Here is a 23,990-nt window from a genome sequence, read left to right as displayed (position 1 = left end):
ATGACTAACTCCTACATTGTTCTTCACCAAATAGGGACAAAAAGGGATTATTCCACATTTGACTATACTTTGCCTTGAACATAGACAAAAATTTGGTGTATCAGCTCTGCAGAGAAAACGGCTCCCTAAGCAGAGGATGACAGTAGCAACTCAGGACAAAATTTCAGTCCAGTCCTCGCTCTCTACATATCTGAAATATTAACAATCTGAAATATCGGAAGTTGCAAGCTGTCACCTTCCCTGCCCGTGCTGTTTGGGGCTATTACAGATGGCCGGTCAGTACTGAAACTGCAATTATTGGTCCAGCTCCAGGCCCTGATCAGCTCAGTGAAGTGGCAGTGTTCCTCCTGCTCCTGCAGAACGGGCTCGGTGCACGCACGCTGACTGCGCAGCACGCGTCAGTCTCCCGGTGCTTCCCCACCAAGTTCAGCCTTCCCCTGCAGCATAAGCTCATCACTTACTAGACAAAGAAGTAGCTTGCACACAGAAAACCAAACCTTACTGACACAGTACTGCACAATGCTGTGCATTCTTAATTCTGATGGTAGCTTCATTAATAAATACTTCACATTTCTAGACCTAACCTCATTTTAAATCTAGTTTTACATAGAACTTTAAATGCTTTATTGCTACATGAAAGTCAGTAGTAAGAAGATGGAATGAGGTGGTATTTTTAATGTCTATTTAGAAATGGTTTCTGCCACTGGTACTGACAATTTTCTCATGCTATTACTTGGGACTGCAAGATCAAGGTATCAGAACCTTCCCTCTGTGAGCTTCAAGTATCTTAACTACTAACACAAACCACGTACTTTTTAAACACTCTATATGCCTAAAAAGGAAAAGAGGACTAGAAGTTAGTTTTAATAAACTGAAAGTTTTATTTAGTTTTAATTCAGGAAACTGCTTATCTTCTCTGTGTTTTACCAGATTTTCTCTTTCCAGCCAGCAGATGCTTTGGCTTCAAGTTAAATATGTGTCTGTCCGACTCTCCTTTCTTGCCCAGGCGATTCATTTTCTTTTGAGCTTTCTTTGCCATAACCTTGACCTTCTTCACCATCTATTTAAAAACAAACATGCAGAGTAACTTCCTCAGTAACTCAGGCAACTAGCGTTACCTTTTAAAAAACTGCTAGGCCAGATGATTTAACAAGGACGTTAACTGACACCCAAGATAAGCCACAGTCTGCAACAGCATCACTGCAAGTGACACTAATCCTCCTTGGCAAAACTCTTCTTCCAGTACACTAACAGCATGATCGTGCTGCCCCTGGAATTCCCAGCTTACTAATGGTGGAACTCCACAGCCTCTAGGCCAACTCCTTCATACTCCCATTCAGAGACAAAAATTTAGAACGTCCTTCTTAGCCTGTGCTATTACGGCTTATTTTTAAGAATGAACTAGGCATTTCTGAAGTAGAGAAAGGGCAAACAAACAGAAGACAAAGCTGCAAAGAGAAGAAAGATGAACTCTGGACAAACATAACTAGCCTCATATGAAGTTTCCCAGGAGCTGGTTTAAGTACAACCGTGCTGTTTTAACTACTCTAAAGGTAAATAACTTCAACAAACCTTTTCATCCCGAAGACCAGAAACATCCCGCGGCGTGCGAGAGGAGCTGCGACTGCGTGCCGCAGATTTGGGGGTTTCAGACTCATCGCGTTTACGTTTCCTTGTAACACTACGGGACCTTCTCACATAATGTGCCTGAAATTCAAAACATCACTTTAATTATTAAAACCAGAAACAACCAGCTCAGACGTGCCCCATTTCTAATTAGACTAATATGAAGAAACAGGAAAGGGACTGCAGTGGTACGTTATGTCGGTTATTCCATAGGAACATTAAGACCTTGTCAACTGCTGGTCACTGCTCTGTCCTACAGTAATATTCAAATGGCAGTGAATATTAGCACATTCTTTTCACAATTATTAAATCCAGTTTTCTGATTTTTTTCATAAGTAATGGCTAAAAAGACACAGACAAATTAATGGATAGCAATACTAAAGCAATTTTGCAACAGCAAAAAAGCAATGAAGAAACCTACCCTGATTACTGCCCTGTTTACAGGACAAAGCCCTGAAGAATATCAGACATGAAGACTTATCATCCTACAGCATAAGTATTAAATTCCTCCTCACGGAGATCGCTCCTAAATCACCATGGCGTGTCACTCTGGGAAGCATAAATGCTTGCTTCAGATGTGTTGCGTTGGCATCCCTTGTTTCCTAACTCCTTGTTTAGGGGAAGAATTTGAGGTCTCAAGATCTAGATAGACGTAAAGCGGCTGGATTGGCTGTACAAAATGGATTTTTTAAAAAATTTCTGATAAAATGAAATGCCCCCTGAAGGCAAATCTATGTTTGAAGTACTTTAGCTGCCCTACATCTAAAGATGCCAGTTGCCCTCAATAACTTCAGTTACAACTCGCAGAATTAATGAACTGTAAAAAGATAAGCCTGCTCTGTCATTACTATTTTTGACACAGTGGTGTCTCATCCAGCCAAGCAGGCTTGAAAATGAAGAAGTATATTTAGCCAAACCCCAGTCTTGAATCCTACACAAATTCCAAGAGTTTCAACAGAAAGCAGTGCATAGATATATGTGATCCTTGATAAATGTTAGTTTCTTTTATCAGCCTACCCAACATGTTTTGATTACATCACTCAAAAATTCAGTATGAACTGCCTCATCTGGGTTTCCTATTTTCTCCTTAATAGACCCTACCTCTCTCTTGTGCCAACTCTAATACGGACTTCAAATGTGCTCAAAGAAATTTAGCATGTAATGAAATTGATCTCTTTTAGATAAAGGTTGTGTTTAATTAGCAAAAACTTACATCATCTTTATTAGTCATGTCGAGTCCAAGATCAGTCATTTCTTTCTCTAGCACCTTCCGTTGGACCTGGAAAAATACAGTTAAGAAAACATGCTTCTTTTAAAAAGTTATGGTTCTACCTTATTTTTTGTCCTAATATACCACCATAAGCCCGTTCTATTCACTACATATTTATTCCTTCGGCGCATCTCACAAGCAGATGATGAAAGTCCTAAGCTCACATTTCATTTATTGCAACTTAATTCTCTTCACCCATAAATCCTTCTTCACAGGACTGCAGTGCCCCAGCGTTCCCTAAGGATCTTTCAAATAGTTTGTCACCTACCCCCAAAAAACAGAGAGAGGTATTTCAGTCAGAAAGGTTTCCTTCTTTCCCCAAAGGCACAGCTCTGGGAAAGATCAATACTGGGTGCCAAATGAGCAAGATTCATTTTCTCAAAATGTCTGGTTACCAGTTTGTTATTCTGCAATTGCCTTGGACTGGTCCCAAGAGATTCTGACATTGGAAAGTGTGATACCTAGCTTCCAAAATGAAATAATCTTTTCCCAAATAGGGAGGGCTCCCTAACAAATTTTACACTGTTTTGATTTGAAGTGCATAATTGTCCTAATTCCTTGCATTTAAAATAATAAAAAAATTACAATGCAGCAATCAAACTAAACAAGCTGAATTGTATTCTTCAAAACCTTTTCTGCAATACATATGGAATTTTACAAAAGACTCACTTGTGTGACACAACAAAAGGGCTACCACCACTCATCTGGCTTGGCCTCCACAATTCAGCAGAGGGCTGAACTCCCAGGGGCACAGAAGGAAGCAAGCAGCAAGGCCAAACATGAGAAAAAGGGATAGGATGACAGAATCAAGAATGGTTTGGGTTGGAGGGACCTTTAGAGGTCATCTAGTCCAACCCCTCTGCAGTGAGCAGGGACACCTTCAACTAGATCAGGCTGCTCAGAGCCCCGGCCAGCCTGACCTTGAATGTTTCCAGGGTGGGATCAGTTCCATTACCCAATATTGTTACACGTGTTCGTGAAGTTATGATACATCAGCAAGATTTTACTACAGAATCTGTTCTATACTTGCCTTTTTAGCTGTTCTAGGCATCCTTGGACCTCCAGTATCTTTTTCCTTTGACTGCAGGATTTTCAGTTTCTTCTTTTCTCTGATCTGTTGTGCCAACCGTCGGATTTCCATCATTTCTTCATCTTCGCTTTCTGGTTCACTGTCATACTCTCCAGCAGCTTCTCGCAGCTCTTCCTCTTTCTCTAATTCTTCCAGTTTCTTGGATTTTGAAGAGATGAAACAAAAATCAAGATGCTCATCAAATCCTTGACTTGCAATCCCCAACATTACCTTTTTGCACAGCCCAGGGCCATGACAGCATGCAGACCCTTCAGAGGAGAAACTACATTTACCTGATAATGACCCCTCCAGCCACACTTAATGCAGCTGGTGATCCAGATTACCGTGAACATATGGGGCACGCTACTGGGCAGGCTGACTTGATGACATCGCATTACCGTTTGTCTGCACTTGCCTGACTGCCCCGAAGCTGCGCACCGTGCGTATGCAGATGTGCTATACTGTGAACTGCGCTAGCTGTGCCGTTTCTGAACACTGAAAAAAAACCCCTCACCTCCTACACACTTGGCCTGAGTCCGGAACACCAGCAATTCGGATGAACCCAGCTGTGTAACCGGCCTGCACTCACTGCTCACTGCTGAGGCTGCACTCACTACTTGTCCTTATTAACAACCAGCACAAAGTAAGAACAGTGCTTGTTATCAGATAAAAATATTATAAAGAATTCAGTCCATTTCCTTAAACATCATACTCCAGTAGACATAAATTTGATGGGTGAATTTAATATTATTAATAATACATAAAGTTTGACAGCTGAATTCCTTCTGGCTGTAGTCAATGAAGCAATATAACTTCTCCTGCAAACCTCGTATTTTAAGATGGAAAAGATAAGGTCACTATCAATCTGACAACATAAAGCAATTTTCCATTCTTCTCAAATTCTGTCCTTTACCATTCAGAAAACAGTCTCTCTTCCCATGGCAAGTGCAGACAATGTAAAAGAACTTGTTCTTGTGACATATTGCTTTTAATCCACAAAGACAGTAATTTACACTAAACAAATAAAGGCATAAAGAGGCAAGAAAAGTGTAAAAAGAGTAATGGAAAACTCACTCTCATTATATCTGGATCAATGTAGTCAAGTATATTATGACCTTCCCATATCTCTGGTATCTTATCATATTTTTCGGATGAATTCACTAAGTCCCAATATTCTTAAAAATATAAAAAAAGTTAATAAAGAGACAAAAATAATTTCAAAGAATGTTCAATCACAGAAAACACCACCCAAATCACCATCTTAAAAAAAAGTCATATCCCTAAGTGGCAAGAATTTGATAGCACCTCTGGCATGTTCACAGATACTTCTGATCCCCATCCTACTGCCAAACACTGTTCGATAATTTCAAGATCCATCACCAAGCCATAATAAGCAACAGATATCCGGCTGAAACAGCATATATGCAATATGTCTCGTATTGTCACGTTCTTAACAGAGCAAAAAGAACTGATGAGATTGTGTAATACAAAACAGAAGGGAAGAACACTTGAATCATCAGACCAGTCATTATATGCCTGTGACTCTAAAATGGGAAACAACCAAGTGACATTACAAAACACGGAACAGTCACTGAAAATCACCAGTTCTGGAACCGAAGTAAAGGCCAGTATGCAGTAAAATGGTGGCATTGGTACTTAGTTGAAAGGAGTCAGGTTTAGGTGTTCTCCGTTAAGACTGAAACAGCCAAACTTGACTGCTTAATAATACTGAGTCTTATATAATACTTACTCTGAAGATCCAAAACATAATCATCTCCCATTTCAAGTTCAAGATCTCTCTCCTGGAAAGACATAAATGGCTTTATATACCATCTAATTTTAAATCTATGGGCTAATATGGCAAATTTAAAATCCATTTGGTGATCTCCTAATTAAGAGATGCCACTTACCAATTTCCTCCTGGGTGTGTTTACTTCCATGCGTTTCTTACGAGCTACTGCTCCCTCAGGTATAAAAGGCAGCCGCTCCTGAAATTAATGCAACAATCCACCCCAGTAAAAATGGGAAAAGTTTGAATCCATTTTTTAAATAACGTTATATATATCACCATTGCAGAGTAATGGATTTCTAAAGAATACAAAAGTCCTAAGCTGACTCTCCCACCAGCAAAGGTAGTTATAGATAAAAAACAAGCAGATTTCACCATATGAAGCTGTTCACATGTTAAGATGAGAGAATTCTTATCCTACTTTAGAAGCACTGGGACTGGGAAATACACTAAACAGTGTGAACACATAGCTTACCTTGTTATCTCTTTTGGTTGGCATGGCCAAGTGTAATCTATTCAATACGTCATTCACTTTATTTCCTTTCATTTTAGTATCAACACGATGGGCCAACAGTCTGTCACAGGCCTGAAAGTGCACACAGCAACATCAGGTAAGGAATTACGCCTTCCTGATACAACAAGGGGCACAGTAAGCTTTCAACTTGAATATCTAGTGCCACATCTCATCTTGTGTCTAACCTCTTCTCTCTCTCGCTCTCAAGAAAGCACTGAATTATTTTATATAAAAAGTATCATGGGAAGATGCATATGAGATTATTATTATTATTATTATATGAGATGAATGATGATATGATTTTTCACAAAGGATCACAAAGTTTATCTGGACTTTAGTAAAGCCTTGAAACTGTTTCTGACAGCATTCCCACAGCAGAAACTGGCTGCTCATGGCTTGGATGGGTGTACTCTTCACTGGGTGAAAAGCTGGCTGGATGGCCAAGCCCAGAGAGTTGTCGTGACTGGAGTTAAATCCAGCTGGCGGCCGCTCACAAGTGGTGTTCCCCAGGGCTCAGTACTGGGGCCAGTTCTGTTTAATATCTTTATCAATGAGGGACGAGGGGATCATGTGCACCCTCACTAAGTTTGCAGATGACACCAAGTTGGGCAGAAGTGTTGGTCTGCTTGAGGGTAGAAAGGCTCTGCAGAGGGATCTGGACAGGCTGGATTGATGGGCTGAGGCCAATCGTATGAGGTTTAACAAGGCCAAGTGCCAGGTCCTGCTCTTGGCTCACAATAACCCCATGCAACGCTACAGGCTTAGGGAAGAGCAGCTGGAGAGCTGCCTGGTGGAGAAGGACCTGCGGGTGTTGGCTGACAGCCGGCTGAACATGAGCCAGCAGTGTGCCCAGGTGGCCACGCAGGCCAATGGCATCCTGGCTTGTATCAGGAATAGTGTGGCCAGCAGGAGCAGGGAGGTGACGGTGCCCCTGTACTCGGCACTGCTGAGGTCGCACCTCGAGTGCTTGTGTTCAGTTTTGGGCCCCTCACTACAAGAAGGACATTGAGGTGCTGGAGCGTGTCCAAAGAAGGGCAGCGAAGACAGTGAAGAGTCTGGAGAGCAAGCCTTATGAGGAGCGGCTGAGGCAACTGGGGTTGTTTCGTGTGGAGAAGAGGAGGCTGAAGGGAGACCTTATTGCTCTCTACAACTACCTGAAAGGAGGTTGTAGTGAGGCGGGGGTCAGTCTCCCAAGTTACTAGTGAAAGGATGAGAGGAAATGGCCTCAAGCTGCGCCAGGGGAGGTTTAGATTGGATATTAGGAAAAATTTCTTCACTGAAAGGGTTGTCAAACATTGGACCAGGCTGCCCAGGGAGGTGGTTGAGTCACCATCCCTGGAGCTATTTAAAAAACATGTAGACATGGTGTTTAGGGACATGGTTTAGTGGTGACCTTGGCAGTGCTACATTAACAGTTGGACTTGATGCTCTTAAGGGTCTTTTCCAACATGAATGATTCTACAATTCTATGCTTAAGGTTTATCATTATAATGTACAGTTTAACTGAGATTGAATTCAGAGAAATGAGGCAAAATGTTAGCTGTTTGTCTGGAATTAAATTGAGAGAAAAGGGACTTACCTCTGTTTTAACTTGGATTACACCTTCTTCTGTTAGAGTGCTTGTCTCTATTACAGAAAATCCTTCTGCTTCAAAAGTTTCAAATATTTTCTATAATAGAAACATTATCCCAAAGAATGACATTCTTAATATACCATGACATTAAGAATGGAAATTTTAATCCAATATCAATACACGCAACGCGTTACTATTTTATTAGAATGTGTTTCTAAAAAGATGACAGAAACTTTACAACTACAGTTCTACTTAACCTGCTCCTTCTTTTATAAGCAAATAACTACTTTCTAAAAGGCACCTATAAGTGACCCATAAGGGGAGAAAAAAAGAAATAAAGAATGAGAGAGACACAAATTCTATGTGTCCTTGAACTTGCAGATGCAGAAGAACTAGCCCAGCATATGCTCCATGTGTTGCCCAGCGGGACCTTCTACTGCAACTCTCAGTCTAGTGCTCACCATCTCTGAACTCTTACTGAAAAGGAAATTATTGAACAAGGCTATTCAGTCTTCCTTCCAACTACAGTAGTAATTGAAAGTTCTCACAGTGCTAGAGACTGCTGAAACCACTTGCTGTCTCCTTGGTGTTTATGACATTCAGGCAAGTACATACATTTGACATACTTAAAAAAGATACGGGTCAAGACCTGGAAAGCTACTTCCCATTACATTATTACATAGTTAGATTAAGAAATGATCATGTAAAAGTTTCTGCCCAATAGAAACTATATCCATCCACGGCACTTGTGCATATTTTTGTAAATATCAGAAGAAAGGAGGAGAGGTGGGAGTAGTAGTCTAACCTGACTCTCTTCAGGAAGCTCTGCAATCCTCTTCACATCACATTTGTTTGCAACAATTATAAGTGGCTAATAAACAGAAAATCAAAGATTTTGATAAAGAACCATCATCCAAGTTATGTTATAAACCCCTGGGTTTTATTAATAATGTAAACCAAACCTACCTTGTTAGCAAACAATGGCTTAATATTTCTGAAGAGCTCTACTTGCTCCTCCAGGCTATGCCCACACTGCTCAGACACATCCATCACGTAAAGCACAGCAGCACGAAGATGTGCAAGCGCAGTTATAGCCTGCATCTCGATGGTGTTCCTATCTTCCAAAGGATGATCCAAAATACCAGGAGTATCTACTACCTAAAATTAACATAATTAAGTCAGGTCTTAGTACAGGATAATTGGTCCGCTATTTCAGGACATGTGTTTGGCTTCTGGTCAATATTGACTTTTTAAAGACAGCAATAGTCTTTCCTTTCAGTTATAAGTAAGACTGTAAACTCAGCCAAATTGAGAATGTGAAAACAGAGTAATGGGAGAATGGGGGTTCAGAATAACCAACACTCCAGGTATTGAACGAGTAGGGAAAGGCCTGCCCCAACCTGGCCCAGGATCTGACAGTGATAAAAAGTGAGCTGGCTTTAGTCAGTAATTTCATTTCCATTCTTCCCTCAAATTGAAAACACACCCATACCTGTACATTTTTAGAACAGATTTTGACTACTGCCTTCACTTGGCACACTGTACCTTGCACCGCAGCTCTTGGACACAGCGTCTCATCAAGACACAAAAATGCAACTCATGTTGCAAAACGGCAAACCAGATTATAACCAGTGAATTCTTTAAATAAAATGCAAAATATTAATAGTTCTTACCTGCCAACGCAGATACTTATAATCCATATGTCCCACAAAGAGAGATTTTGTGGTAAAGGCATAAGGCTGCACTTCTACATCTGCTCTTGTAACCTTAAAACAAGATTTATTCACACACATTTACTGGAAATTTCCTGAAGTTGCAAGCGGTTTGTCGTAATGATAATACACTTCCTTTGCTACAAGAAAAGCTAAAAAAGGGTATTCTGACTTCTCTGCAAGAATTTATCTATCAGAAAACATGTGAATGGGATACATGCTATTTTGGAAAAGATAATGTTTTTTAAGAGTGAAATCTAAAGCAATCTTCTATTTATCCCTCCAGCAATTTCCTTCAACCTCTACTCACACATTTGAATTTGCTACTGCTCACATCACACAATGCCATAATGATGTCAAATTGTTTAAATGTTACCTGATTTTAATGAAATGGTATCTCAGCATTAACTTTGAAAAAAACATTCACATACCTTATTTATAAAGCTCGATTTTCCAACATTCGGGTAGCCACACAACAGAAGAGTTCGTGTGTTGGGATCAATGGTTGGCAAACGAGACAAATGTTGTCGCACTGAAGTGTTAAAAAGATTTTAAAAATATTTGTGATAATTTAAGTTTTATTGAAGTGGAATAAAAATTCATATGCTGAATTGTTTATGTACAAATTAATAACTTCTGACATTATAAATTCCCTGATCATTTGTGAAAATGCATAATAGTGTGTAAACTCCACGAGTATCCACATAGAACACAAAAAGAAACTTAATAAATATTTTAAAAATGAGGATCACCATCTTTTAGCTAGAATGACCCCATCAAATCAGGCAACATAACCTGAAATAATAATAAGCCTGAAGTAAGGAGTAATGTTTGGAAAATATTTAGCACTGTTTTTCAAATCGCTAAGAGAAAATAACAAGTAAAAGCATGGCTGTGACTTTCAAGCAAAGAAAAACATGTTATAACTGTTAGTAACACCATAACATTTAAAGAATTTTCAAAGAGAAAACCACCTGGTTAAAAAATAATTTCTAAGTATCTGGGGATTTTGAAACTATTTCTGTTTCCCATGTGTGTATTAAACACAGTCTTCCAGCTGTTATTAAGTGTAAGAATAAATTTTACACTGAATCCACATGCCTTATTTTAGCCTATTTACAACACAAACCTTGCTCCAAATATTCCAAGCTTTGTTTCTGTCTTTTGATAATCGTGCACATTCGTCCCAGAGCAGCACGTTTCAGCTGTTTGCAGCGGTAAAGAGAATCACCATACTTCATCAGCCGCACATAGTCCTTAGCAACACTGTGGAGACCAGAAATAAGAATTTAGCCAACAATCAACCCGGCAGGTACAAAACCAAAGAAATTAATGTCCCTTACTTGTCAATCAGATTCTTGGCAATATTAACCTGTCCCAAAGCCAGCTTGTAATGATCTTTGTCATAGAGAACATTCATCAAATCTGCATAAAAAGGATGAATATCCTAAAACAAAAGCAAAAAATAAAATTAAGCCTGATTTTCCTTCTTTAAGATGACTATTTCTCAGCAACTATGCAAGTTCATTTTTTTCCCTCCAGTACCGCAAAACAAATTACAATACAAGCCAAACTGTTTTCATTACTTTCTTATGTAAGAAAAATTATCTGCTTGATCATTAAATGCATAAATCTTTACCACTTAGCATTTATTCTGCAAGTCCATCTTGGACTCATTCATACAGAGTTTCCATTTCATCTTTTGCTTTGTATAATACTTCACATTACAACTTCAAAGGCTTTTTTTTTCAATAAGGAAACTGCAAAACGCCTGCAGAAGTAGTTTCTAACAGCAAATTTGCGCTATACCAGAAACACAGCACCAATATCAATTCGTCCCTTTTTCTGAGTGCTAGATTAAATTCTGTGTAAGACTGGATAAGAAGAGCTTCTTCAATGCTCAACTAAATCCTTCACCTTTCCAAGGAAGCAACATCTTTGGGTCAAAACTTTTAAATAAAATATTTCATCTACTGGCGTACTTATTTGCAGAAATTTCATTATGTGATGATAAGCAAAACACAGAAGATACTTGTGGGAATTCTGCAATAATACTCACTGGATATGCAAAAAATATGGTTGCAGGACAACAATTTAAGCATGAGCAGAAAGCTGCCTACAGAAAAGCCCCACTGGACACATGGATCCAGCTACAGTTGTTGGGAAGGTAAGACTATGGATGTCTTGTCAGAGTGTGTTTCCAACACTACCCTTTATGGGGCCAAGAACAACGTTATTGTTATCAAAGTAACTTCTGAAGAACTGAAGGTGGGAAGCAATGTGATACATTTGGATACTTCTTACTTCCTGCAAATATTTTCTAGGGAAGACTAACCATAAGCACAACTTAGATACACACACACACACAAAGAAGAAATAAGCAGACACAACATACTTTAAACTGCACCCCCCACTTTCTTTTCATTCAATACCAGCTTCTGGCAAACATATTTGATGACCTTGTAAAACCCGTCCTTCAATGACCATCCACGGGCACAATTTAGACTTCCTTTTTTAGCAGGAACATATTATTTTTGCAGAACAAGTTTGCCTAAAATTACTCCCAGTAAAATTTACCAGGAATCAGTCAAAATTGTCTACGCAGTGAACCAGGAAGATATTGCTCAGGCCAAAATAAGCTGGAATAAAACCAATATGCCATTGAAGAAGTATTCCTGAAAGCAAAGCTCCTTTATGAACAAATGACAAAACACTTACATCCAATTTGGGGAAATCTGTTAAGATCTGAGTGAGTCTATCATGGTAATTTTGCTGAGTATATTTGACTTTTCGCATGTAAAAATGTCGAATCCGATGGATTTGGTAATGTTTATGAATGACAGTTGGAGTCTTCCGCTGAGTCTTTGACAATGTCAAATCTATGAAGTCCTGCAACCAAGGAAATGTTGTTAATTACTCAAACTGTCAAGTTCTTATAAGCCATATACTTTCTTTGGGTGGAGCAGCACGCAGCCCAGCGAAGCGCATGCGCGCCACGCTGCTCTGCGAGGCGCCGGAGCAGGGGTCCCCACCGCCAGGCCGTGGCGGGCCGCCTGCGCGTTTCCCCCGTGGTGCTCACGCCCGTTACCTGAGCGCCGGCCTCCCGCAGGCGCGGCTCGGGGGCCCGGCTGCCCAGAGCCCAGGGCTCGGTGGGTCGGCGGCCGGCCCGCCCCCCGCGGGGAGCTCCGGCGCTTCCGTCGAAAGCTCCTTCGCTAGACTAGGCGAGACCTTGATTCTGAGTGAGCGCGCAGCGGTGAGGCTAAGCCTGCCTCAAAAGGCGGGAGGGATGTTTCTGGGGGCCACCCCGACCGCCCCGCGAGGCTGAGCCGAGCAGCCCCGCATCCCTCCCCAGGCCGCAGTGCCCCGGCAGGACTCCCCGCAATCCCCCCCCCCCCCCCCCCTTCCATGGTACAGGCCGCCGGGCCCAGCAGCACCAGCCCAGGGCGAGCCCACGAGTCCCGCGGGGCGGGGAAGAGGGCCGAGGCCACGCCGGCAGCGGGAGTGGGGCGGGAGAGCAGCGCTCTCCTGAGGCGCGGCCCAAGGGGCCGCCGGGCGCTGAGGGGCGCTGGGCGGGGACCGGGAGGGGGTCGGGAGGGGACGCGGCGCCCGTACCTTGGCGGACGGCACCACCGTGATCTTCTTGAAGTTGTAGAGCGCCATGGCGACCCCGAGCCTCGCCGCACGCCGCCGGAAGAGGGAGCGAGGCGGGCCCTCTCGCGAGAGCCCCGCCGTTCCGCCCCGGGGAGGCAGGGCCGGGCTGGGCCGGGCCGTGGGCTGCGTGGCCGCCCGCCGGGGACGGCGGGGCTGGTGGGCCCCGGCGCGCTGGGGCCGGGGCGGGCCTCGCGGGGCTTCGGAGGACCCGGGCCTGCTGTGGGGAGCAGCGCCCTGGATTGAGTTGGGGTCTTGCCGGAGACAGACCACACCGTGAGCGGGGCTTCAAGCCAGGGCCTGGTGGTATGATTTGGAACAGTCAGGTTTTGTGCCCCGTAGGACCGTGAAGGCAAAATATATGCTCACCCTGTGCGGTTATGTGTTGAAAGGGTAACAACTGCAAAGGAGAACAAGGATGGGGGAAGGGACCCCAATAATCTGGTCAGTGCGATCGAGGGGCCCCCGCCCTGGCTCCCCCCAGGCCACCACAGCGATGCTGTGGCCCAGGAGCGCCACGCACCAGGTGGGACAACGGGAGCAGCTGTCGGGATCGCCCTGCAGACTGCAGGGGTGCCGGACTGCTTACGGGGCTGGGAAGAGCCTTTTGGGATTGTACAAGACGCATGGGATGTTTAGAGAACGGACCAAAGCTGGGAAAAGGGAGGGATTAAGACGGGTAAGGGAGGAAAAAGTTTAGGGAAGATGGAGAGGAAAGGTGATAAAAGAGGCCAGTAGCATGCCAGCAGGCTGGTCAGTACGCTTGTCGGACCGCGGCCTGCGCACCCAGTTACCGCAGTCTGTCCTGCCACATTAAACTCCGTTTGTAACCGTTCCCCTGGTTGCGGGGCTGTCTGTTCTGTGCCTGCGCCTATGGAGCCGAGTGCCTGCCGCAGGGAAAGGGGCAGCGGTTCCCAGGAGCCACGTGTCTGGGATGCCAGGAACTGGAGGGGCCCTGGGCACGCATACTTATGTCAATGTACATACATATGCATACATATGTGTGTGTGTGTATGTATCCAAGTGGGAGACCAGGGGCTCCAGGGGCCAGCCACTGGATAATCCCGGGTGGTGAGGCTGTGTGGCTGGCTGTGTGCACAAGCATATCTGTACTGGGCGCATGGGAATGCTGGGGGTACACACTCCGTCTTCCTTCCAGCTGGGCCTGGGACCATGGACCTCCTCCAGCTTCACCTCTGTCAAGCTACTAGACTCCTAACTTCAAACACACACAGCCTTGCTGCCCTTTTTCTTTCTTTTTTTTTTATTCCTTTCTTTTATGAATAGTAACTTTCAGTGGCTTGCCTCATACTAAATTGTACATCCTTTCAGACAAAGCCAAAGCCTGAGTGAATTCTGGAACAGTTTATGATCTTGACTATACCATGTGGTCTGTTCTTTTTTGCGTATCTCCAGCAAACATCCAGAGACCTAAGACATAAACTGGGAGGACACCCGAATGCAGGCGGGAACAGCAATGTGCATGTCGATCCATGTTTTCTACTTGACACTAATAGCAAGTGGACATGCACTGAAATACATTGGTTTTAAATAAATTACAAATTATCTGATAAGAAGGCAAGTTAGATTAAAAATAAAGAATTCCCTTAACTTCCACACCTTTTTTTCCTCTCCACACAAAGCTTGACATTTTCCACTTGAGAGAATTTAGTCATGTAGTACTCTGTCATTACATGTTTTTCTGCAGTACTAGAAATATAAATGCATAACTCCTTGCACATTTCCTTTATTGTGTTGCGCTCTCCCAGTTTTGCTGAAATGCTCCAAACAGCTGTCCAATGCACTAGAAATTTGTAAGGTATTTGAAAAGTAAGAATTCGTCTAATCAGCTAAGCCAGTAGTTAATCCTTTCCAGAAATTAATTTCAGTAATGACTGTTTGAGCACTATTCAGTCACAAACGTGCTGTTAGAGCCATCCCTGTTTCTGTAGTCTCTCGACAGTGCTGCAGCTGCCCTGTTAGGAAGGGGCGTGCTGCTTCGTAAATGGTTTGATACGACCACTTCAGGCTGCTTTCTTGAAGTGTTCTTGAGCAGCGAGATTTGACTTCACACGTTATTTATATTGTGTTTTGACTGCAATAACGTTTTCTAGAGCAGAAGGAGCTTTTCTCTAGACATATCTCCACACCTTTCCGGTTTCTGGCAAGCCCTGTGCACCCTGCTGTGTAACTGACCCTCCACGCTCAGATTATCCGGTAGCTGGACCCCAGGGCCCCCAGGCTCGCGCTGCATGTACATTATTACTTTCTTGAGCAGTTTTCAAGTTTTCAAGAGAACTAGTTCCTTCAAAGACAAAATCTGGGTACTGTTCTGGGTATTGTGTCCTCTGGAGAGTTATTCCAAGAGCCAGGAGATGTAGGACCATGCCAAGTTATGTTCCTTTTGGTCCGCACAGTTCCTTATCCCAGCTGGCTTTCTGCACCCAGACATGCTCATTCACATTTATGACAAACTCCAGGCATGTAACATTTATTCTCCATTTCATGTTTTAAAAACACTGCTCCAGTAGACTATAACTCATATCACTTTGAAATTAAAAATGACACAAAATTGTTCTTGTGCCTCATACAAGAGAAACTAGTGGCACGCAGCAAGACTCAGACCATGTGCTGTGCCGGTTGTCCAGAGAGGCGCTCGGGCAAATGGGCACAAGAACGGACATTGCCCGGGAGCCACCCAAGCATTCCTCTGCAACAAATGCATCTGCAGGGTGCCTGTGGCATTTGTGTTATGCCTAGGTATGGCAGGGGCTTAATAGCCACAGTTTCTCTAAAGCATTAGCTGAAAATTCCAAAACTAGCCCCAGATCTGGGGTATCCAGTCTGAATCTGATTTGCGCAAGGGTTGGTGGAGTGGGACATACTTAGCAAATTGGTATGTTTTAATTAGATAGATGAAATCGCTGCTGCCTAGTCCCACAAAATGAGAAGACCTCATGTAGGATTCATGTAGTTCATGTAGGATTCTTCCATCTGTAAGTACATTCATTCTGTAGAATCTCATCCAAATTCAACTAAAGTCTAAACCAAGATCACCTACCACTTCAACAATCTGCTATTGTAAAGTTTTCACCTATCAGTCCATATGTATATATGTGCTAAAGTTTTAAAGCTAATTTATCAAACAAACACTGCACCCAATGAATCTTGCCTAAGCAAAAGGCTCAGAGGGGGTTTTATTTGATAACCTGTTGGTCTGACAGCAATATACAGTCCCTCTCACCGTTTGCTTTCAGCAACTTAAGTCCAACTAACAGGCTGGTCAGAAAATATTATTTCTGAAGGCAATTTTGCTTTAGTTTCATTTCTTGGGTTTAAAAAGCTGCTCCATGTTAGTAGCCAAGTTGCAGAAAAATAGTCAGTCCCATTCTGGTCATCACAATGAATAGGCATGGGCTGAACAGACCTGGCAGCTTCCCTAACCTCTTGCTCTGTAGGTTGGATGCAGAACGCCAGGGCCAAGGGACCTTGGTAGATGGCAGTTGCAGAAGCTACTGCTTCTTCTCTAGCAACTCCTCCAGACTTGATCAGAGAACATCAATCTCTGAACTGCTAACCCAGTGATATCACATTAATGAAATACAGAAAATAAAGCTATAAACAGGCAATAGTGCTTACACATATCTGCAGTATCTGAACTATCAAGAGCATGATTTATTTTGAAACGGTGCCATTTCATATCAGCACAGAGAAGGCAGATAAGGGGAAGTTCCAAAATTGAATTATTAAGTATCAGACTCTCTTAGTAAATTATCATTACAAAGGGCATGCACGGTGATGGATCAAAGAGCTTTGGAGAGCAAAAATACTGCTACAGATGAGTAATGCCTTCTAATCTGTCATGGTAACACACCTGAGACACACTTAGGAACGCTCTCAGGAATGCAATATATGCATGTTAATAGTTGTAGTTACCGTGTGATCCTGGGAAAACTTTCAAGTTGTTAAAAGAAGTATAATAAAAACATACTGTGTTATGGCTTTCCCAGCTGCTCTTCTTTACGGTGGCCTGTGGAATAGAGGGACCTCAGCCAAAACGGAGAAGGGGGAGTGTGTCCTTTTGTTATGTCATTTGCTCATAGAACTACAGAGAACAGTGATGGCGAGTGGAGGATTCGCTCTGTGCGTGGCAGCTGCCTCTGCTGGAGTCTAGGCGGGTGGCCTTAACGGAAGGAACCCCTCACCCTCAGCACCAGGATGAGCAGGGACACATTCGTGCTGCCAGGGTCATGTCAGAGTCACATAGGCAGGGAAGGGCTTATGAAGAGCTGCCTTCTCCTGTGCCTGGTCCTCCACAGGCAGTTGACCAAGAACATCCTCTAAAAGCCTTAAAGAGTCCCAAGAGGAGCTTCTGAAATGTCTTGTCTCACCCACCTTCCCTGAGGACTCAACAGCCAAACTGAAGGAGTGGAGAGCCTCAGCAGATCACTTGCTAACACTACACCATACATTCCTGATTAAAAAAAAATAAAAATAAATCCTTGGGACCCACCTGAAGTCTGGTGATTATTATGGTCAGGAACAAGTTCTGAATACGGGCACAGTCTGAGGGCTGGCAGAGTTTCATCATGCTTTAAGGAATAGGTAATTTCTCTGTAACAGTAGTGCTTCCTGTCAGCCCTGTCGATGCCCTGGCCCCAACACAGTGCCATCAGTGGGTTATGTTTTCAAAAGGAGTCGTGTCTAGCCTTGCTTTGTTAGAACAAGGTGCTCACTGTGTGCAGCGCAACGCAGTGCACCCAGGGCAGCTCTCTAAGACACCTGAAGGGCACGGCAGGTTATTGCCTATCTCTTAGGTCCAAAAGGTTTTTATGCTCTACTAGGTCACTTCCTAATATTGAATTATCACCCCAATTTTAAAATTACTTTACATCCTGGTTGCTGACCCATCCATGACTCACTGTAGCTCCATGGACAGTGGAGTGTTGGCAGAGACCGCACCGAGACTGCTTGTGATCAGAGGCTCTTGACAGAGAGGCCCAAGGTGTGGAATACATTGGCACTAATTATTATACTGCACTCAAAGAGGCTAATCACTTCTTCAAGCCCTCCCTGAATGGTGAGGGAAGGAATCAGCCTAGGAAAAGTTTTCCATGTGAGAGAGAGAGAGGAAAAGGAGAGAAAAAAGGGAATAAAAAAAGAAGAAACAGTAACAGCAGTGCTGGGAAGTAACACAGAGGAGGGCCATACTAATATTTTATTTAATTATGATTTTAGTTGTCCTTGTTTAAGACTTAAAAGTCTTTAAGAGCCAGAAGTGTAAATATCAGAAGGATTCAAGATTACTGAGTGGATATCCCTTAAAGTGCAAAAGCAGGATGTGCTTTGTACTCGTAGTAGATATTCATGTTCTACCTTTTTCAGACTCCACATGTTTGGAAATGATTTCAAGTGTTCTCAGATTTTTGCACTTGAGAACATCTGCAGGTGTAATTTCTGCTGGCTCATATAATTGCAGGCACATTTTATTGTACTTAGATGCCTATTTTGTTTTGTCTGGGAAGTGAGCAGTTTGATGTCTAAATGCCCCTGCAATCAGCTATGACATAAACTCAGATGTATTCTTGACATAAAATTGGAAATGAAGTTGATGTCCTTTCCAAAAGTAATGCCTTCATGCTCACATTGCTGGACTGAAGATAGTAGGTTTCAGGTTTTATAATAATACTATATCTTTGTCAGCATATAGTTAAAAGGTATTAGCAATGACATTTTAAAAATATCACCCTGCTATTGCTAAACCCATTAAAACAGCCAAGTAGCTGCATGCAGATAAAACAGTATTTGATGAAGATGGCAGCTTGGAAAGCTCCGCTACTGTGTGAAGAGTCAGCCAGGTGGTGCTTTTGAGTCACACTGACAACAGCAACACCTGTGCAATTCTTGTACTTGTTTCAAAGAAGATTCATGGCATTCTGCAGGATCTTTTGGTTGTAGCGTAAGGCACAGTAGTAATAATTTTGCCAAGTACTGTATTTTGAGCTATTGATATTGTTACCATTTGCCCTAACCACTCACCCTGCATGGACCTAACTTCTGTAGGTGGTCCCAGGATCTCATGTGCTTGTAACCTCTGTGCATCTCGGCAGCAATTGCTACAACAGTCAGCTGTGTTCCCTGGAGCAGATCCTACCAATGGATCATCAGAGCGTCTGCCAGCACCACTGGGTTTTGGCCCTGCAGGTCACTCTGCCACACCAGGCCACCAGTGGTCTGAAGACCAAGCGTAGCTGCTGTAATCAAGGACATGAAAAGGTTGGTGGCAGCCTGATTTTTAGCTAGCCAGCAATATTTCTGCAGTTCCCTATTCTTGCAGCCACAGAGGCGAGAGAAAAGACAGAACATTTCTCCTAAGACAAAACAGACCTCGTCAGATGACAGGAGCTTCCCCTCCTCTGAACACAAGGCAACCAAAGGAGTCTACGTTCCACAATCTGAATTTTGTATTTTCTTTACTTCCTGCTCACTGACCTCCCTCTCCCACAGCCCTTCAGCTGCCACTCTCTCCACCATCACAAACCCTTTCTTTCCACATCTTTCATTCCTGGCTATACAGATCCATGTATCAGTCACACCAGCATTGTCCTTCTCAATCACATAAGTGCTGACTGGCATTTTTTCTGAAGAAAAACTAAAAAGACCTGCTAATTATGTGGCTGTAGAATCACTCCTTGTTTTATGAATTGATTTATCTTTCAATTTTTTTAACCTTTCATTGATTCTTGCTCAATGTGAAAGTCCTTACAGTATTTTTTCTTAGCCATTAAAGCAACAAAGCTTTCTGACACATAAATGTGAATCGGTACTCAGCATTTCAGGCCTTCCTTTGCTGTTGCTTTTCCTGTATTTGCATATGGCACACAAACACACTATGGTGAAAAGATGGCATTTGTATCACAGTGGGATGGAGGAAAGTAAAGAACCTTAGCAGTTTCTGTCTGGGTTTGTATAAGGTCACCTTGTCACCGTGCTGTTAGAGAGCCTTTCAGAAGTACCTGAATGTCTTCACGGTTTCTTTAAATAATAGTAAGTGGAATTCAAGAGGGCCTTTGGTAGCAAACTATGACGGTGACTGATTTAATACGTATGATTTGCTATATAGTCTCCTATTTGCTATGAATCATTGCGACTAAGGTAGTGTCAGAAACACAGGAGTTGTGGACCTAAAGGGACCTGCATATTATTCCCAGGGGAATGTATTACCGCAGCATCATCCATGAAGAATTACTAAAACTTCCCTTCATCGTATTGTACCCAGACATACATATATACACATATACATACATACATGCATGCATACCTGCTTGTAATACATATATATGTGGGTGTATATATATGTATATACAGTCTTGTAATACTTATATAATGACAGAAAAGTCCTTGTCTTTAGAATTTACTTCGCAGTTTTGGGGGAATTCTCCTTTGGCATGTGGTATCCTGAGCTATTACTGTTAATTGAAATTAGCGTGGTGCAGGTTAGGAAGTTAAAGCTGCAAAGAAAGATCAGAAAAAAAGCTGAGGTTGTGAACCATTGCTCTATAATACTTAATAATACTTAGGAACACTTATATAGCACTTTTCATTTTCACAACTTTAACAAAAACCTAATTAATTAATCTTTGCAACATTGCTGCATAGTAAGTGCTATTCTCAAATAATCCCTTAATTAGCACATTTCCAAACAGCCCAAAAGGAGATACAATAGGGGGCTCCAGGGATGAGGTCATTTTAGATGAGGCTGTAATGGTTGCACAGCAGTGCTGCTGTTTGCCCGTGATCTGACCCAGAGCATGTGCTCCCCCTGACTACAAAGTGCAAACAGAAGGGTAATTAGTGTCCAATTACTCCTATTTTCAATGTATTAACACTAATGATCGGGAAGGACTTCTACCCTGCACATGTGACACAGAGAAATGATCCTGAAATATTCAGTCACTGGCATCTTTTTGGAAATTAAACAACTGATGTGCAAATCACTGATACAGAAGAACTCTTCCACTTAGTCTGTAGGCGAGTGCCGTACCACTGATCCCAGACCTGCTGCTCTGTGAGCAAGGTTACAAAGCCTGTGTTGCCATCTGCTCCCAGTAAATTCCCTGCGGGCTCTCACTCCCCTCACCATTTCCAGTGGTTTTCTACATGCCTTGTCCTCCACACCCCAGGCACAGGGTCCTTCTCTCCCTCTCACCTTCCAGCTTTAGCTGTGCGAGAGGAAGAAGGTGCTGTGGCTCCTTCTGAGCTCCACGGGACGCTGGTGCTGAGCAGCCAGCAGGCCAGGCTTAACATAGGTGTTGAGCTCGCGCTGTTAGCAGAGCCTCCCTCCTGCTCTTTGTTGCTTGTAGGAAATCAGCTTCTGTAGGAGCAGAGCCCTCTGCCAAATTCACTTTAAGCTTACCAACAGACCTCATTCATTGGAGGGGCTAGAAGAGACAGACAGGCAGCAGTATGGTTGCAAAGACCTACTATCTTGATGAAACTAGGCTAAAAAATGTTTTTTAATGATTCAGCTTCACTGCCTCTCTCTGCCTCAGTGTCCACTTTGTTCTCCTCAGCAGTAAGAGGATAATCCTGCTAGCTGCTAACATTGCACGCTGAAGCCAGACGTCACCCACCATGCCGACAAAGGTGCAGTAGATGGGTACTATCAGTCAGAGTAGCAGCATCTTCAAACACTCAAGGTGACAAGGAGGAACTTGGGGCTTCATCTGCACTGTGCTTTGAGGGCAGTCTCGAGCTCTCATGTGAAGTCCTTGTTCTCTGACCATCCACTTGATATACTCTCAGGAACTGGGGCTATGATTAGGCAAAACCAGACAGATATACAAAAGGTGAACAGTGTGCCTTAGGGTGTGCAGAATGGCCTGCAGGCACTTCCAGAAAGGCTCTGACAGAACCTACAAGCACATCCTCATGGTGATTCAGGCTGCCTCGGAGTCCTGGCAATCTCAGGGTGAGCTCTGGTACCTCAGAGATGTGGCTTCTGGTACCACAAACAGAAAGCCATAACCTCAAAGGGGAGCACAGGGAGCAGCGTTCAGCAGCATCCTCCCCAGAAAGCCCAGTTATGGGATGCTCCTCTGAAGTTCAGTGCTTTTTCAGAGCTCCTCAAGAGTCAGCCAGGCTGTAACAATGTAAGTTAAACTCTAGTGTGAGCAACAAGATGTGTCAGACAACTAAAAGTCAGTTGACATCTCCATTAGCCATAACAGTTTGCAGGCGACCCAAAAGCTAGTGGGGTCATAATTAATAAGGTCAGCTCCCATGAGTGATGTGGTGACCATGGAAACTAAGGCTCACCTGAACAGCAGGCACTGTAAGAAAGTTAAAGGCAAGGTCATATGTATGAAACCAAAATGTAGGTCATAGTTATGGATTGGCACTTGGAAAAGAATGATTTAGAAAATAATTGTGAAAGCCTGATGAGTCACTAAGAGCACATGAGCTCCCAGCGTGTTGCAGCAGCCAAAAAGCAAAATGTCACATATAAACAATGTCATTTCCACTGAAAGCAACAGTACTGATTGGAGTATTGGCTCCTCACTTCTCATTTCCATTTCTTAAGAATGTTGGCAAGCGTAAAAGGGTTCAGAAAAAGTCTGTAATAATTATTTGGGATCTGGATAATTTCCTCCAGTGAGAAATCAAAGGAACCCAATCTCAACAAAAAGAAGGTCCTATAAATACCTGTCCAAAGAGACACCTGGCCGTAGAAAACTCTAAGCTAAGATCCTATAAATACCAGTACGAAGAGACACCTGGCAGTAGAAAACTCTAAGCTAATAGGGAAAAGGCTAGAAGCTGGAAGTGGCAAATTCAGACTGAAAGTAGAGCTCACTGGGGTTATGTAATTGGAGGTTTCTAGTTGGGGAATTCTCTCCAAATGTGTAAGTAACTTTTCATGAGATATAGTTTATCTCTGGAAAAAGGCTGCAAGTCTGAGGAAGTATGTACTTGTTGAAACTGTACGTCCATGCTACACAGGTCATCGGAGCAGATTGTTGCAATGTCTTGCTGGGGCATTTCCATCTCATGCACAGCGTCAGCTTGCCAGATTGTCTGAAGTGCACATTTACTAGTGCACATCCAGTCTTACTCTGAAGACAAATAACTTGTCTCTTTGCCAGGGAAATTCAGACATAGACTGGAGAACACAAAAATCCCATCCTTGGAGTTTATGTCCAGGTCAAAATACCTCCACTCAACCTTTCCTATCTACTATATGCCATCTAAAGCAAGCCTCATAGTGTCCCATGCCTCCCCCCAGTCTCATATACACTATGTCATTATCTACATGCTTCACATTCAGAGTTGCACTGCAAAAAGCTGTATCTGGCTGGCTGAGAAGCAGCTGTGCCTGTGGTCAATATGTGCAAGGACCATGCTTGCACCTTTGGCAAGAAGATTTGCCAGCAGCAATATGAAGATATAGCAGGCATATAAAGTACAGGCAGCTTTTTCCAACTGAGCAGTGCTGGTTTGCATTAAAGATGTTGGAAACTGTATACAGACATGGAAAGGTCAGAAACCAGTCCTTGCCTGCAGCCAGGAATAGCCAGCTTTTGCAACCAAACTGCAACTACTTGGGAGACTGTGTTGGTACCTCACGCAGTCAGCAAACTTTTGCAGTTAGGGCTGCATGCCAGAGCTTGACAAATGACAGATATCTTCCATTTCAGACTCTTCACTCACTATAGCAGCTGAAGAGAGAATGACAAGAAAGAGAGGGAGGGGAAGAGCGAGGACCGGGCAGGCCCTATGTCCCTTCTCC

At 43.1% G+C, this 23,990-nt stretch overlaps 1 protein-coding gene across 1 annotated transcript; it reads right to left on the bottom strand.

The window, feature by feature from the left end:
* Positions 1-857: 857 nt before the first annotated feature.
* GTPBP4 (GTP binding protein 4) lies at positions 858-13,304 on the bottom strand. The gene is made up of 17 exons (XM_075082404.1): positions 13,166-13,304; positions 12,272-12,442; positions 10,897-11,000; positions 10,683-10,819; positions 9,985-10,085; positions 9,515-9,607; positions 8,808-8,999; positions 8,647-8,712; positions 7,848-7,937; positions 6,230-6,340; positions 5,876-5,953; positions 5,716-5,767; positions 5,040-5,140; positions 3,927-4,124; positions 2,840-2,905; positions 1,573-1,707; positions 858-1,060 (listed from the first exon to the last, which is right to left on the bottom strand). The coding sequence occupies exons 1-17, from the start codon at positions 13,211-13,213 to the stop codon at positions 908-910; spliced, it is 1,896 nt and encodes a 631-aa protein (XP_074938505.1). The 5' UTR covers positions 13,214-13,304; the 3' UTR covers positions 858-907.
* Positions 13,305-23,990: the final 10,686 nt, after the last annotated feature.

This window comes from Phalacrocorax aristotelis, chromosome 2 (genome assembly GCF_949628215.1).
Source record: "Phalacrocorax aristotelis chromosome 2, bGulAri2.1, whole genome shotgun sequence".
NCBI lineage: Eukaryota > Metazoa > Chordata > Aves > Suliformes > Phalacrocoracidae > Phalacrocorax > Phalacrocorax aristotelis.
Note: the sequence above shows the minus strand (reverse complement) of the source record. Positions and strands in the feature narration are given on the sequence as shown.

What these genes read in the sequence shown, in the direction of transcription:
- GTPBP4 (XM_075082404.1), bottom strand. Translation starts at nt 13,213, where the DNA reads ATGGCGCTCTACAACTTCAAGAAGATCACGGTGGTGCCGTCCGCCAAG. An exon ending in CGGTGGTGCCGTCCGCCAAG is followed by an intron (nt 12,443 to 13,165) that starts GTACGGGCGCCG and finishes CCTTGGTTGCAG; the next exon opens with GACTTCATAGATTTGACATT. An exon ending in CAGATTTCCCCAAATTGGAT is followed by an intron (nt 11,001 to 12,271) that starts GTAAGTGTTTTG and finishes CTTTTGTTTTAG; the next exon opens with GATATTCATCCTTTTTATGC.